General features: G+C 33.4%; 1 protein-coding gene and 1 non-coding gene across 2 annotated transcripts; one reads left to right on the top strand and one right to left on the bottom strand.

Moving 5' to 3' along the window:
- The first annotated feature begins 6051 nt into the window (after positions 1-6051).
- On the top strand, positions 6052-6143 carry TRNAY-GUA. Its single transcript is given in 2 exon segments — positions 6052-6088; positions 6108-6143. It is a non-coding gene; the product is annotated as a tRNA-Tyr (tRNA).
- A 652-nt stretch (positions 6144-6795) lies between these two features.
- On the bottom strand, positions 6796-12807 carry LOC108991593 (probable serine/threonine-protein kinase PBL19). Its single transcript, XM_018965916.2, has 4 exons — positions 11989-12807; positions 9546-9806; positions 8112-8234; positions 6796-7604 (listed from the first exon to the last, which is right to left on the bottom strand). The coding sequence occupies exons 1-4, from the start codon at positions 12340-12342 to the stop codon at positions 7182-7184; spliced, it is 1161 nt and encodes a 386-aa protein (XP_018821461.2). The 5' UTR covers positions 12343-12807; the 3' UTR covers positions 6796-7181.
- Positions 12808-16258: the final 3451 nt, after the last annotated feature.

Here is a 16258-nt window from a genome sequence, read left to right as displayed (position 1 = left end):
TCCCCGCCAGATTTATTTATAACTTCCTACCAAAGATTTCATTCGAATGATTAAATATCGCGTTCGAACAGTTTCTAACTTTCCTCCGGCACAATTGTCTATATTTTCTGCCACGACTATTATTCGAATAGTTATGTGTACATTCGAATGTGAATTAGAATATTATTCGAAAGTGTTTGTGAACATTTAAAAGGTTTTTTTAGAAGCTATATTTCGTCCTAGAAAGTCTAGTTCGTACAAATATATGTCTGTTTGAATGCGTAAAAAACTGCTTCCATTTTTTGAGACAAAGTACTTTTAGAGATCAAATTTAATTCGTACAAAATACTTTTAGGGACAAAATTTAATTCGTCTCTAAAAGATTTTATCTCTAAAGATCATATTTCTTGTAGTGATTATTAGGTCATGGTAACACGTGGCATGAGGACTTGCCACCTCATCAACTTTGAAAGTTCCATCCAGCATCACTTGGATGATAGCTTCATGCAGCTTGAGACACATGTTTGACTCATCTTCCTCCTCTTCAGCCTTCTCTTCATTTCTTTTCTTGTGCAACACAAACCATCTGTCGACCATTCAATAGCTGGCCGTCTGAAAGAGAGCATTATTAGCATACCTTAACCATTGGATCATATAGCCCTACACTTGTTCACAGGGACGAAGTCAGAATTTATGTAGAGGGGCCGTAAAATATATAAAATTTTGTATATAACAAAAATTAAAAGATTATTTAAAAGCGTGGATAAGTAAACTAAAATAAAGATTATTTAACATGCTAATTGATCTCAATGTTCTTTCATCAAATAAAGATCATTAATTAACTCATTCTTTCTAAACATAGATTAGCAAATAATTTATAGACTAGCAAATATTCAAAACTAATTTAAAAATACATACAAAATAATAAATCAAATTAAAAACTGAGTTTACATTATGAATCAATGAGTATATATATGATTTGTAGAGAATAAAACATATATATTTGAGATTAAAGAAATTCACATCTAGTATTCTTTTATTTTTATTTTTACAAAGATTAAATTATTGTAAAATATCATGGTTTTGGGGGGCCATGGCCTCCCTGGCCCCCACGGAATTCGTCCCTGCTTGTCCAAAAGATTGAGAAAGTTTGATTGAAGGAAGTAGGCTGGTTGTGTTCACTTGACCCTTCCCTTCAGCTTTCTTCTTTCTTTTCTTATGCCAAAGCCTCCGTTTGTCCATCATTTAATTGTTTATCTTCATGTTGGAAACTCTAAGGACAGCATCTGCAATCAGCTTGGGCCCCAAGTTTTACATATGGCATCAAAGGAAGGAAAAAGAAAGAGGGAGAGTTGGACGGGTTTGGTAAAAACTAGCAACTAGCAACTAGTTTCTAGTTTTCCTTTGGAAATCGAGACTACTTCTGACCCTTCACATGTGCAAGCTGCCCGGCACTCTGCATCATTTCACAAGTTTAACTATCATCTCTTTAATTAATAATAATGAACCATACACTTAAAGGACACACATACTTGTGGAGAGAGAGAGAGAGCTTCGGGCGATATGCACCAAGTCTTCTACCATTTCTACTTCACTTTCTGTACTACAACCCGAGAGTTCCTTCTCACCTACCCCTCTACTCTTCTTTCTCACAAAAACACAAAGCTCAGCGCAAACTCACCATCCACATTATGAGAAAACGAGAGGGAGTTAATTAGTGGTTAGTATAGTGAAAATCGAGTATAAGCCTCAAGGTTATCAAGCTTGGTGAGTAATATCTCTCTATATACCTCTCAATAGATGTAAGAAGGTTGTATTAGTGTTTTAATGGAAGCATTTTCTAGAAGAAAACAATTGATTTGTGGTCATGTTTATGTTGGCTTTGAGTTTCGGCTAGCATCGATGTGTTTAGTGTTGATGATTTGAGTTAAAGCTTTGCAAAGATTGGATTTTTATGACTCTAATAGTGTGTTCATATACTTATATAACCTTGTATATGTAGATTGTTGTTTAGTTATAAGGATCTTGCATGAGATTTAAAATAGTAGAGTTTAGAATGTCATTTGGAGTTAATACATGTCTCGGTTAACATCTTGATGTTGAAAGTTGTTGATTTTGAGTTTGATTCTCTTAAATGTTGGAGTACTATGGATGATATGATACTTAAGGATTTAGATTAGGCTTGCAAACGTCTTGCATGGTTCAGGTCTAAAAGAAAAACTATTTAACTCAAAGTATAAGATGCTATATGTTCAAGTATGTCAAGTGCATGTCTCATATTAGCCTTAGTTAATGTATATGGTTTTCTCTCAAAATATATTTTGGTTTACATACATATTTGGATTGAAAAAAGCTAAATGCAGTTGGGTTGCGTGACCGAGGGGGAACCGTGGCTGATGTGGAAAATGAAGTGCATTGTTTTGTGTCTGCTATAAAACGATGTGTTTCATATCAAGATCAAAACCCACGTCTCCCTCCCTTCGATTTCTCCTTCCCACAAGGTTTCTTGTTACCATTCTCACTGCCTACAGGACTCAAATTTTTTAGTAGTTGACGAACAAGAAACCCCATCTGAGACACAATGAAATTTTGCATATCCAATTGGCTCTTTGATTTCACTCTAAAAGCAGATTGAAGCCCCGCTTGCATAGTAGTTCCACTTTCATCAGCACAACCCATCTCCCTCTATTATAGTAATAGATGATAGACCCTACCTCTTTGGTGTTTGCACACCGCAAATGAAACCCACAAGTAAAAGCATGACCGACTGTTATTGAAGACCGCGATAGGATTTATCGGCCAAAATGTATCCACAGTAGAGATTAGAGAATGAAAAAAGATAAACTCAGTCATCTACCCACGAAGAGCTCTACTCTCAGCAGCTCATCTACCCACGAAGACCATAACCCACAAAGATGAAAACGAGACCCACGAAGATCACCCCTCCCTTCGAAGACAAAGAGCTCTTGTTTTCATCTGTTTCCTTTTTCTTTCAATTTCTATTTTCAGATGCTTTCTATTTTCGTCTATTTTTCATTTTTTTATGTGGCAAGCTAACGTGGCAAGTGACTCCCCCTCAATTACACCTCCCGTCTGTGCGTAGAAGAACTGATTTGGATTTGATGTCTTCAAGAAGTTATTTTTATCATGATTTTTTTTTGGAAATGATAGTTACCTTGATAATCTAAGCATCAAAAGCACATTAGAAGCAAGAGACATTAGATCAAGTTTCGATTTTGATCTTTGATGTCTAAATATGTGTTAGTTGATTTTTTCCGTTAAACCTGGTCATATGTTGCATAAATCAAGAGGATGAGCATATTATTGAGTTCTTTCTTAGAGTTAAATCAAGCATTCATTTTCGGTTTAAGGGATTACAAGTTAGAAAATATGCTTAAATGCATTTAATGAAAACTGATCAAACTTTCAAATTTAGAAATTTTTTGTGTGAAGCATTAAAAATGGTATTTCGAGGACAGAAATGGTTTTAGAATGATAATTTCATGAAATTTGGCAAAATTTGGGGTTAGATTGCCATTATTGAAAGTTTAAAGGCATATTTGCAAATTTTGAAGAGTTGAGGAATAGAAATGTAAATTTTTCTCTAAGTGTGAAAGATCCTGTTTTTATTTAGTTTCATGATTTATTAGAAACCTCTAACCTTAGTGCGTCTTTTATTTTAAGCCACAGAGATTAATCTATAGACAAGGTATTTGTAAGTTAGCTTCTACTTACACTTGGATAACATCTACATGACTTTGTATAAACATTGCAATTTTGTTATTAACACCATCTGTTATTATGAATCGTCACATTCTATGCTATGAATAAATTGTCGCATTCATGTTATGAAACATGAATGCGTGTCATGAAGCATAAGCTCAACATCAAAAATATTTTTTCGCGAATCCAAATTAGAATGAGAGATTATCCTAATGGAACTCTCATGTTTACTTTAGAGTGAGTAAATATGGAGTAGAGTCCCCTGAGTTGATGAAGAACAGTCAACAATTTCGAATGGGATAGTAACGGTCCTAGAGTGAAGGGAAGAGCACTCTTGCTAGTGGGTGTGCTAGAGTACTTATGGTGAAGGACATTTTGTGAAGCCTGAGTATCTCTTGAGATGAAGTCACAGACTGGCGTTACCTGCTGTGTGGTGAAGATAACTAGTAGCTGCACACAGTCTTAATGGGGTAAGTAAGACTAAAAGATAATACATGATGTCTTATGAATGAAATCAAGTTATGATGTCTTATGAAAGAAAGTATGTTATGATGTTTTATGAAACATGGTGAGGAATCTAGATAGGAGAAACATAAAGTTTTGCAAAACAAGCTCATATCCATGCATAAATGCTCATGTTTATGATTAGTCATGTTTATTTTTTTATCTTTGTGTACGCTTGTGACATAATTTATTGAGATTTTAAGAAATCCCATCGTGATAGTCTCACTTTCATTTCACTATGTAAGATGCGGCATATTTATCATCATTAGATGATCTTTTTATTAGATGATTATTTATCATCCAATAATGATAAATGTGCCACATCTTACATAGTGAGATGAAAATATGATAGTAGTGTGGTGTATTACTCAAATAGTATAGATGTGGGGAATGAAACCCAAGATACAAGCGAAGAAACGAAAGAAAAAAAAGTCATATTGCCCATTTACCCCCCAGTAGGGTTTTCAAAACGAGGTCACCAAGATCCAGATCCAAAGCAAAAAATAATTCTCGATTTGGATGGAATATTGAGTGCATGGGGCAAGATGGGAGGTGAAAGATTGGGAAAAGAATTAAAGCAAAGAGAGTGATTAAAGCAATAAATAAACAATACTTCTTGATAAGCCAGTACTCGAAATCGACCGAATTTGACTCGATTCGTTTATTAAATGGGTTGTTTGTTAATATAAAATTATGATCAATTATTAAATGATATAACTCGTATAAAATTTGGCTCGACTCGTATAAATCCGTATAAACTTGAATATTTCATATATATATTATATGGTACGGTATTATTTCTATTAATAGTATGAGTATCTTAAATATTTAAAGAAGTTGGAGGAAATCATATTTCTATTACTAAACAATAATCATGTTACTTGAGTCCTTATGAATATAATCATTTAGATTTTATTAATTTATAAAAATGCTAACAAAAAGTTAAAGTTTGTTTGTCGAAATTTATAAATAAAATTTTAAAAAGATATATAATCTATTTTATCTAAATAAAGCAACTCATGAATAAATTTGAGTTCACTCAAATATTAAATAAGTTATTCGTAAATATACATAACATCCAACTCGACGAAAAATCTGAATTCGACTAGTGTTCGAATAAAAATTAAACAAACAAAACTTGATCGCTCGAACTCAGCTCGTTTACACCCTGCTGGTGACCAAGAAGGGGAGATTGAGGAGCCCATATTACTACTTGATTTTATATTGTCAATATAAGATTTTTGGACAATATCAATATGACTTAAATGATCATTTATTAATACTCCACCTCTCTTTGTATTGAATCATAAAATTCGGTCAACCAGTAAAAGAGGGGTATCAAGTTCCTTTATATAATCATCAGGTGCTTTTCATTTTCTTGATATACAGCCAAGATTTTCTTTGTTCCCTTTTTCTATCTCTAATAATTAAAGAAAAATTATACGCATCGTTCTCACATTATGTACTGTACATAATTTTTTTTTATTTTTTTTCTTAATATTTATATAGTGTTTGTATGATGAGTAAAAGAAATTAATTAATTTAAGAAGAATAAAATAAAAATAAATAAATAAAAATAAGTATAGTGTATGAACCTGATTGATGAATAGCAAATCTCATAATTAAATGTGTCACTAGGTCTAAACTCTAAAGATCCGGCCGCCATTTGAAGCCTTATAATCCCTCCAACACAATTTTCAACGCCACTTGACAGTTGAAACTTGACATCTAAATCCAACTCTAGTGAATGGCGGAAAACGGCAAACCGACCAGAAGTGCCGACAGATGGCTTTATAGTTTGATTAAATAACTATAATAATATTATAAGAATCGTCTGGACATCAACCGACCTTAGCTCAGTTGGTAGAGCGGAGGACTGTAGTGGGAACATCCTGAAAGCTATCCTTAGGTCGCTGGTTCGAATCCGGCAGGTCGGACATTGGTTTTTTTCCTTTTTTATGCTGAAATTGTTTTCACACCACCCCAACTTTTATAACTATGTATGTAAAAGCGTGCTCGCTTTCCCTCTTTCGCAGTTATTCCCTCCTCGGAGCTTTTACAGACTTCCTTAGGCGGCCTAGTTTGGATACACAAGACTATCTCATCTTATCATTATAATTTTTTTAAACTCTCACATAAAATATAATAAATAATTTAACTTTTTCAAATTTTAAAATAAAAATTATATTAAAAAATTATATACTACTAATATTTTATTCAACTTTTAACAAAACATATCATCTCATATGAATTGTGTAACCAAACGAGGCGTTACTTTGTTTAGAAAAAACGAAAAAAGAAATCTTCAGGTTTTAGTGTTTGGTTGGAACAAGAAAATTTAAATCAACCAAAATGGTTTTTAAGCAAATCACTGCATCAAGTACATGATCATCCTTGTCCCTCAATATATGTTGCAAAGAAACCAGGAGTTGACGTTACAACAATAGGCAAAGAGAATGGCTAATTTTGATAACTCAACAGTCTCAGATAGCTAAATAGAAGTTAATGGAACACAAAAACCTTCTTTCCTTATTCGTAGACTAGAAATCATTAGCAATGAAAAGAAGAAATCAATAAATTGCTCCAATATAAAATATAAAAAGAGAAATTTATGTTGCATTTTAACTCGCAAGAGTTAGAACACAAAATTCATACATACCAATCTCTATTATCTATACACCTCCTTTCATCATCGCATCAAAAATTTCAAAGTGTGGAACAAAAAGGTAAAGATGACTGAGCAAGGATCAGGGCTTTGCATGGTTGAACCAAGTTGAATCGATCAAATACACCCATAACCATCCAATTCTACACGGTGTCGGTGTCTCGAAACCTGAATGGGAATAGAAGGTGTGCCGCAAATATGCTTGCTATCCAGGCTTTTAAACCACCTAAAAATGCTGAGAGATTAATTAAGAAACAAAAAGTTCAGGTTTCTTCGGGTTCCTTGTGATCACAAACTTCTCTTTATAATCCTACTTCGGTTTCCTCTGGAAACTTTTTGATCCAGATGAGGAAGAACTACTAGTCCCAGCAGTAGTTTCTGACATTTGTGTTGCTTCTTTCAAGCTCTTCACAACCTGGCTCATTGCCGGCCGATCCTTGGCATTCTTGTTTAGGCAGCTATCTGCCAGCTTAGCAATTTTCCGAGCTGCGGCAATAGGATACTGGTTTCTGAGTTTCGGGTCTATTATCATGCTGAACCGACCACTGTCAGCCGGGAACTGTTTCACCCACTCTAGAAGCTTCTGCTCCACTGTGGGACGGTTTCTTTCCAACACTCGCCTACCTGTGAGAATCTCATATAGCACAACACCAAAACTCCATATATCACTATGGATTGTAAGGTGGCCTGTTTCAACATATTCTGGGGCAGCATATCCATACGTCCCCACCACCTGATAACAAAATAAAGAAAAATCAAGTCACCATGGGAGTAGCAGCATAAAACTCGTGTTACACAGTAAGATCCAGCAACCCCATGCTTCTTATTAAGGACTTTTAATAAGATATGCTGACTTTTGAATTGGAGAGTGAAGGGGTGGTTGGCAACCATAAGATGGACTACCTATAGACAACCTGATCAAGACCTAACGAATCCTACCAAATAAACATAAAGAATTCACAGCATTTATAATTAAAAGAAAATGGTACCATTAATTGGTCCCTTTATCACATTATTTGAGTCATAAACTTACATCAAGCACCAGTAAAGAGTCCCTTTAGATAATTTGATCCATTGTTGTTTAATTAGAACATATCCAAATTAGTATGACTGAGCCACATTAGCTAGGATGCAAGTAAGGATGGCTTTGTACATTATACGTGTCAAGTCAATGAATTGTCCACTTTTACAGCCTGCAAGAATGTCACTCAAATATATCTATCACCTATGACCTGCTTACCGCTGTGGATACATGAGTATGGTCACCCTGTGGCCCTTCCCTAGCAAGCCCAAAATCTGAGAGCTTCGCCTTAAAGTCTTCATCCAAGAGCACATTTGAGGACTTGAAATCTCGATATATCACCTTCTCAATCAGAACAAACAAAAATATCTTAGCAAAATATAGATCAGGATATTGTCTTCAAAATAATGAAAAATATTGACAAAAACCATTAGGCTGTCATCTACTGCTGCCTTCTCTTTTCTTTTACATCATGCAGTGAGGGAGGAGAGGGGCTTTATTGTTAGAGATTGGGCAAAATTAGGTGACGACAGAATTCAAGCCCCTGAGGGTTGGGGCCACCATAACAAGCAGGTGGGGACAGAACCAGTACTTCTCAACAAAGGGGGCCAAATGGGATTTGGGAGTATAATCCCCATTCTTAGTTAAAAAATAAAATAGTAGAGGGCCCCCTGGTTCCGTCCCTACAAGCAGGCATCTTCTACTGCACTTGGCTCCTTAAGGCCATTATGGTCAATAGTGTGTTTTTTCCTCCCCCTAAAGTCAGTAACATTATCTTCAGGGTCCCCATGAATTTCAACAATTTATCTTTTTATGTTCCCAGTTTGGAAGTCGTAAGAGTAGAAATATCGAGCATACAATGGGTGCACCAAAATATATGAAGCATAACGAAAAATGGACGATAACGTATTCATATAAAATTGACAAGATCCTATCTTTATAAGCTTCTTCTGTATGAAAGAAGATTAAAAATCTGGTGCTGATAAATGAAATTACAATGTGGAAAAGATATAACTTAGTCCGATGGAAATTAGTGGTTCCACCTGTGTATATTACTTCACAAAATGAGTTCCATAACACTCGTAATAAGTCCTATTCAATATCACATGTAAGATAAACACAGAGTATCATGAAACAATGCTGCGTCAATTTGACACCATCTCTTGCTAAAAAATTAAAAAATTTCATCCTCAGAGGATGAAGTTGTGCCTCCAGATGCGATTTGTATTGGAGTAAAAAATTTCATATCCCTGACTCGATAAAATGTATCCCTGCCAATACAACTATTCCACGAGCATAAATTACAAAGACAACAAGCTGAATCTACCACCTAATGAGCTCTACCCAAGGCCTCATGTATGAAGACCAAGCCTTTCCAACCCTAGACTGGTAGGGTTCTAAAGAATGGGCCAGTTTGAGCAAACCAAAACCCCTAGAGATACCAACTAAACAACTGGCTGAAATATGTTTCTTTTTACTTTTCTTGGATGTATAAATACACACACGTGTGTGATTAGAAAGATAAAATAAAGGTAACACAGCCAAAAGTAGCATGTGGGAGTTGAGACTCCATTCCCTAAATCGTTTAATATTTTACTCACACACACATTGATAAGCAATAAATTTGTAAATTAGTGTCGGCTGAATAAATACCTGAACATCCAGTCCCCCATGTAGGTAAGCCAATCCTTCAGCTGCACCAAGGAGAATGTCTAATCTTGTTTTCCATGGCAATGTGGGAGATGCCCGGTTGAAAAGATGAGCTTCAAGGCTCCTGTTAGGCATGAACTCGTACACTAACAATCGTTGGATCCCTCTTTCTCCATCAATAGAACAGTATCCCAGAAGTTTCACTAGATTTGGGTGATTGACAACACCAAGAAATTGAACTTCTGCCAGGAATTCTTTATGACCCTACGACAAATAAACACTAACAGTAAGAAACAGGCTTTCATCTGCATGACAGTGCAAGTGATAATAACCAAAATGAAGATAACATCATGAACAAGATAGCAATGTAATTTCCCAAGGAAAGCCCAAGCTACAGTAGGGTCCATACTCAGAAAGAACTAGTCAATATTACAAATGGAGCCCCTTAGAATCATTATAAAGGGCAAGAACTTCTCCCTTCCAAGCAATGTTAAATCTCATTCACTACCTTCATATACTTAATCCAAGGTATTACAGTCTTCCCCTTAAATCTCCTACGTCCTCATCAAATTATTCCATCATAGGTGACACAACTCAAGTTCCACACTTTTGGTTGGATTTGGCTTTGATATCATTTGTAATGACCTAAGGAAAGTCCAAGCCACATTTGGGACCATAAACCAAAATGACTTCTCAATATAACAATTGGAGCCCCTTGAAATCATTATAAAAGGCAAGAACTTCTGCCTCCCAAAGAAACGTGGAATCCCATTCACCACCTTCATATACTCTATCAGAGGTATTACAAGCACACAGTCAACTTATAGCCCTATTTGTCTGCTCTAGAGGGGAACTCAGTGGGGCTTACAAGCTCATGCATCTATATACCAAACAAAAAAGAAAAAGGAGTAGGAGAAAAGGGGATCAAGGCGGCAGAAAACCCATTCACAACAAAAAAAAAAATACTTGAGGTATTCAAAGCAACGTTAATCTGTTGTTCGTATCATTTGAAGACTACATACTGTCACAAACATATATGAGGATATTTTTAGGATCTCATCGAAGGAACTGGATTCAACTTCTATCTATTATTTAGTCAGTTGCCCCAATGTCTGCCACATGTTAAAAGATGGTTTGTGCATATAATTGCAATAGATAACAAGATGAATGATCACCTTATCATAAGCCATCAATATACACACCCCTTGAATATCCCCTTTATATAAATACAACTCAGCAATTTCTTTTTTTCTCTGTTTCAAATGAGTCATTGCATAACTGCATCACTGGCTTCCTATTACAGACAGCTAAATATGGAACTCCAAAAACAATGAGAAAAAAATTCAACTAATTTTAACAGCATCATGATATTAAAAGAAAAATATTGAAGTTATATATTCACTTGGTTTTAGGGGATCATCTCTCAGCAGAAACTCAAGTTTCCGATGGTTATGAAGTTACAGTTGCTGCAATTTGTAGCAAATCTACCATAACCATTGCATACCATGCTAAATTTTAGGGAATGCAGAAATCAACAGGGGAAAAAGCTCTATGCCATACTTCATGGCCCAAAGAAAGCAATGATCAGATTGCATCCATAGAGTTCTACCTAGAATCAAACTTCTGAAGCAAAAGATCAGATTTTACCAAATTCTTGAAGCTTCAACTCACCTACTTCCTCTTTGTATATCCCAGTAAGATTAAAAATCCACACCAGATTATACACCACAAAGCTAGAAATTGACATAACTTTGTTCATCAATCAACCAGCTAGGGGCATTTGACTATTGCAAGAAAGCCCTTTTTTTTTTGTATGTGAATATTGCAAGAAAGCTTAGTCCAAATCAATATGTTTTTCCTCAGTACAGAACTTTGCTTCTCTAATCTTGCTGAATTCTGTATTAACACTGACTTCCTGCCTCATTCAAAACACTCTCCAGAACAAATTAGTCTTATGTAAATCGCAACATCCATAACTGATTAAAAGAAGACAGCCAAACATTTTTTCATGCGTTATAGATGAATTAGCCCACCATATTAGGTCATTAACACAGGCTTTCCAACTGATTCGCTCATGTTAGCAATTTTTTCCTGACTCATACAATTACCAACACTGCATAGCAGCATAAATCCCAAAACCAGAGTTCACCACCATTGATCTTTAAGTTAACTACACGTATGGAGAACATAACATTTTTTTCCCTAATTACAAAGGGGAAAACCAAAAGGCCGCGGAATCTGTTACCCTTGATACCCATATTAACATGTCACCTTTAGTGGTTCATTCAAGTTCAATTCTTTTTGCCAGGTCTTAATTATCTTAAGAACAAAATGCGCAGCAAATTGACGTATTTCTTATTACCTAGTAGTAAATTATGAAAAATTCAATTTCTTAAGCCAAAAAAAATACAACTGCAGTTATTAAGAAAGTTGGTAAAGCCAGTACCTGCAAGCCTTTCGTGTTTAGCTTTTTTATGGCAACCACAATTGGAACGCCTTGACCATCCGAAGGCTTAATCGTACCTTTATACACACTCCCAAAACCACCTTCTCCAATCTTTAGCAACCTGTTGAAACCATTCGTTGCCTCCCTCAGCTCGTTGTAAGTGAAAACTCTCAACTTCTGCTCCCTTTCTTTGTACAATTCCTGTATGCTTCGTGGCGATGGTAATGAACTGGATGACTTGGTGCCTCGCTTTACAGCCGAACTATCTGATTTACTTTTGCTTTGCAACTCTGGAGCGGATCTTGATCCTCCCTTGTTCTTGAATTTGTCCTTGAAGGCGAAGAAACACTTCATTTTTTTTAGTTTGTTTAATCAAATGCCGAATCCGAACTGTTGTAGCAATATAACTGGTGTCCTCATCCAAAGAGTCAGCCAATTAAGGATATTTTATGACGCGAGAGAGCGAGTGCTAAATTTGGAGGCTGAAATAGATGGGAACAGAGAAGATAAAGGAAAACCCAGAAAGGAAACAAGGGAAAGTAGTAGGTAGCAATAAAATTGGACCTCCTACAGATGCAAGACGAAGGAAAAACTCGCAAATTGTAAAGAAAAGAAGAAAAACTCTACAAGATAAGCTTAATACAAGGTGTGAATAGACAAAAATCCAAGAAAGACAGGTTGTAGCATATGAATAGACAGACGAGAGATAAAATCATAAAACAGCCGGAACCAACTCAATAGCTGAATGCTTTTCAAGAAAAAAAAAACTCAATAGCTGAATGGAAATTTGAAAAGCCGTGCTGTTTACGAAATGGGAAATATAAAATGAGCTGACAAAGTTAAATGAGGAAAATATTTTATAAACATGTCCAGAGAGAGAGAGAGAGAGAAGCGTCGTGTATGAAACGGAAAAAAGGTGAGACTGAAAGCGACGGAAGTGGACCAAGTGTTCTACAGAGACAAAGACCAGAGCAAGACCTTTCAACCTATCCAACATCCCTCTCTCCTCGTTTTCATTGAATCCTCCGCATAGCGCGTTTCGGATGTTGTCTGCTTCGGCACATTTTTTAGTTTTTTTTTTTTTTTTTTTCTAATAATGAGATATTTATGAATAATAAAAATAATAATTAATAATTAAAAAACAAAATAATAATAATAAGATATTTAATAATAAAGTATTGTCATCATCCAAACTAGACCTAGTATTGGATCGTTGGATAAACCTCAAATATGACAGACCAGACGAGTACCTGGTTCAAAAACAAAAATAAAGGTAAATTTAGTACCATTTTCCCTACCTGTAGGTTGACTGTGCTCAACGAATTTAGTTGAGGCTTTTGAATAATTCCAATTTCTCATTAAATAAACCTCACGCCACGACTCCGTTTTCGTTGGCATCGGTGCTTCCTAATCTGGTTGGCATCGGTGCTTCCTAATCTCTTGGGGTGTAATTAGTTCGGTCCGATTCAGTTTTGAATAAAATTTAGAACCGAATCGGTATGTACCAGTTTTGTATTTTTCAAAACTAATTACGCACCGATTACCCTCATAAACCGGTACTTCCGGTTTTACCGGTTTCTGGTCCGGTCCGGTCCGATTTTTCAGTTTTTTTAAAATGTAAATTTCACAATTTATCATTAAAAATTTGTTTATAAAAAAGAAAATTTGATTTTAAAAAAACTATTTTATACTTTTATTAATATATTAGACTATATAATAATATTAATATTAGACTATTGGTATAGTTATAAGTTATATATTAGTATTAGTTATAAAATTTTAGTGATTTAGTATTAACATTTTATGTAATAATTTATAAATTATAATAAAAATTATTTCATATATGAATATATATGTTATATATAAAATTTCACATAAAAATTTATAATTATACATTATATATAAAACTTATATATATTAATATTTAATATATAAAAAATATTTTGTATAAAACTTATATATAAAAATATTATTTTTTATTTTTTTTAATCAACCGGTCCGGTCCGGTTTGGTCCTGTCCAAAAAATTCCAGAACCGGCCGGTTTTTACATTTTAAAAACCGGTTCCGGACCGGACCGGTTCAAAACCGGTAAAACCGGTCCAGTTCGGTCCGGTCCGGTCTGGTTTTCCGATTTGAGTTTACACCCCTACTAATCTCCATGGGGAATTCGAGTTTTTATTTTTAAAGTTGTGTTTGGAAATTGAGTTTATTTATAAATAATAATATTATTATAAGTCTCGTCGAGATTTATTTGAATGTATAAAATATATTTATATTAGTTTAACTTTTTATTTATAGAAAATTAAAAAAATAATAAATCTCATCTATAATTAGTTTAGGATGGATTGAACTGATCACTCTAATAACTAAACATAGCCTAAAATTTCTTCGTTTCACCTCAAATAAAAAAGAATTTAAAAATATTAAATAAATTTATCTCAAATTATCTAAGAACACGTTGAATTCTCAAAACTTATTAAAATTTTATTTCTAAATATCACTTCAATATAAAATATTTTTCAATTTTTAATTTTTAATTTTTGTATCTAATTATTACCTAATTATTTTTCAAACACAATAATCAATACAAATTTTACAAATTTTAAAATAAAAATAATATTAAAAAATTTAACTTTATAATATTTTTATTCAATTTTTTCTCTTTTTTTTTTTCAAAATTCAATCGAAAATATTCATTGGAACTATTTTACTATTATTTACAAAATTTTAGGTAATAATTAGAGTCCACATAGAGTGGTCCACTCCATATATCTCAAAGAATAATCTTGAAATAAATAATTAGATTTAAAAATACTTATATCCCGTGTTCCAAGAAATATACAAATTTTATAACTAAGAGGTTCTTTTATCTTATACTAAATTCACTCTTGTTGCTCTCAAGATTAGGTACGTACTAGGATAGATACTATCGGAACATGTGTTAGTTAAGCTGATTTTTGTATAATCAATCGTGTCATTCAGTGATGGTAATCATAATTTTTTTAGAATTGAGAACAAGGTTTTGAATATGATGTCATTTACCGTGTCGGGCTATTAATCGGTAAAAGGACGATAGGTGTTTCGTATTGAATAAAAATTCGATTATTTTAGTACGTTTCGGTCAATGTCGGCCGGTTTTTTGTGTTCCGGTTGATTTTTAGTGTGCTGGCCAAAATTTTATATTTTTTTATATTTTCAGTGTATTTTTATAATTTTTAATCTAATTTTCACATCTAAAGACTATTTTCTTAACTTTTTCTAATCTTTTTTTCTGAATTGAAAGTCAAATCTCTACTCCTCTTTTCGTGATGAAAATGAATGATTATTTTTTTAATAGTTGGATTAAAAACTTAAAAGTATTATTGAGTTTTATAAATATGTGTTTTAACTTTTTAAAATTTACGTTGATGTTATTTTGAAATAGAATGTATACATATATAATTAATTTATCTATATATAGACTATATCAAAATATACCAATACCGAGATATTTCATTCTAATACCTTAACCGAAACAATATTCAAAACTTTGATCGCGAATGATATCTCGTTGAATTTCGAATTTGCTATTTTACTGTTAGTTTTTTTTAACAAAAATTTTAAAAATAATGACGAGCATATATTTATTTTAATTAAAAATAATTATTTTTATAAAAAATAATTAACATTAAATAAGTAATTTTCTTTATAGTGATCACAAAAATATTGATACTTTTTAAATGAGTTTATATATTAATGATTATAATAAAAAGCTAAAATCTATGACCAAGGAATAATAGGATTGAGTCGCAATTATTTATTGTCAGAGTTTGAGCATGGAAGTTGGGGGGTTGAAAATTGAATATTAGCACTGATTGATATTTTAATCCGTAATGGTGAGTGGAGAGCTCAGCTTACCACGTGCATGCTGATCTTCAAGTTTTCAACTTGTAATAATGATGATTAATTTTCATTTTTCCAATGTTAAAGAGGTCAGGTCTGAATTGTGGCATTCTGGAATGGACCAAAATTATTTGTTTATTATTATTATTATTATTATTATTATTATTATTATTATTATTATTATTATTATTCTCCAACTCTGAAGTGGGTCATAGAAATTCTTGGTGGATGAGCCTTGATAAAATAAAGATTTCAATAATTTAAATATAATATAAAATGAAGCAGCTAGTACGTACATTATGAGGAGGCATGAATCATAGTAACTAATTTTCTATCTAAAACTAAGGTAGGTTCTTAAATACTATTATATATATATATATATATATA

Source organism: Juglans regia, chromosome 2, assembly GCF_001411555.2.
Source record: "Juglans regia cultivar Chandler chromosome 2, Walnut 2.0, whole genome shotgun sequence".
In the NCBI taxonomy this organism is placed as follows: domain Eukaryota; kingdom Viridiplantae; phylum Streptophyta; class Magnoliopsida; order Fagales; family Juglandaceae; genus Juglans; species Juglans regia.
This window is presented reverse-complemented; position numbering and strand designations above follow the sequence as displayed.

Excerpts from the sequence above, each read along its gene's own strand:
- LOC108991593 (XM_018965916.2), bottom strand. The coding sequence starts at position 12,342 with ATGAAGTGTTTCTTCGCCTTCAAGGACAAATTCAAGAACAAGGGAGGA. Across the intron at positions 9,807-11,988 it reads TAAACACGAAAGGCTTGCAG|GGTCATAAAGAATTCCTGGC; the intron begins GTACTGGCTTTA and ends TATTTGTCGTAG. Across the intron at positions 8,235-9,545 it reads ATGGGGGACTGGATGTTCAG|GTGATATATCGAGATTTCAA; the intron begins GTATTTATTCAG and ends CTGATTGAGAAG.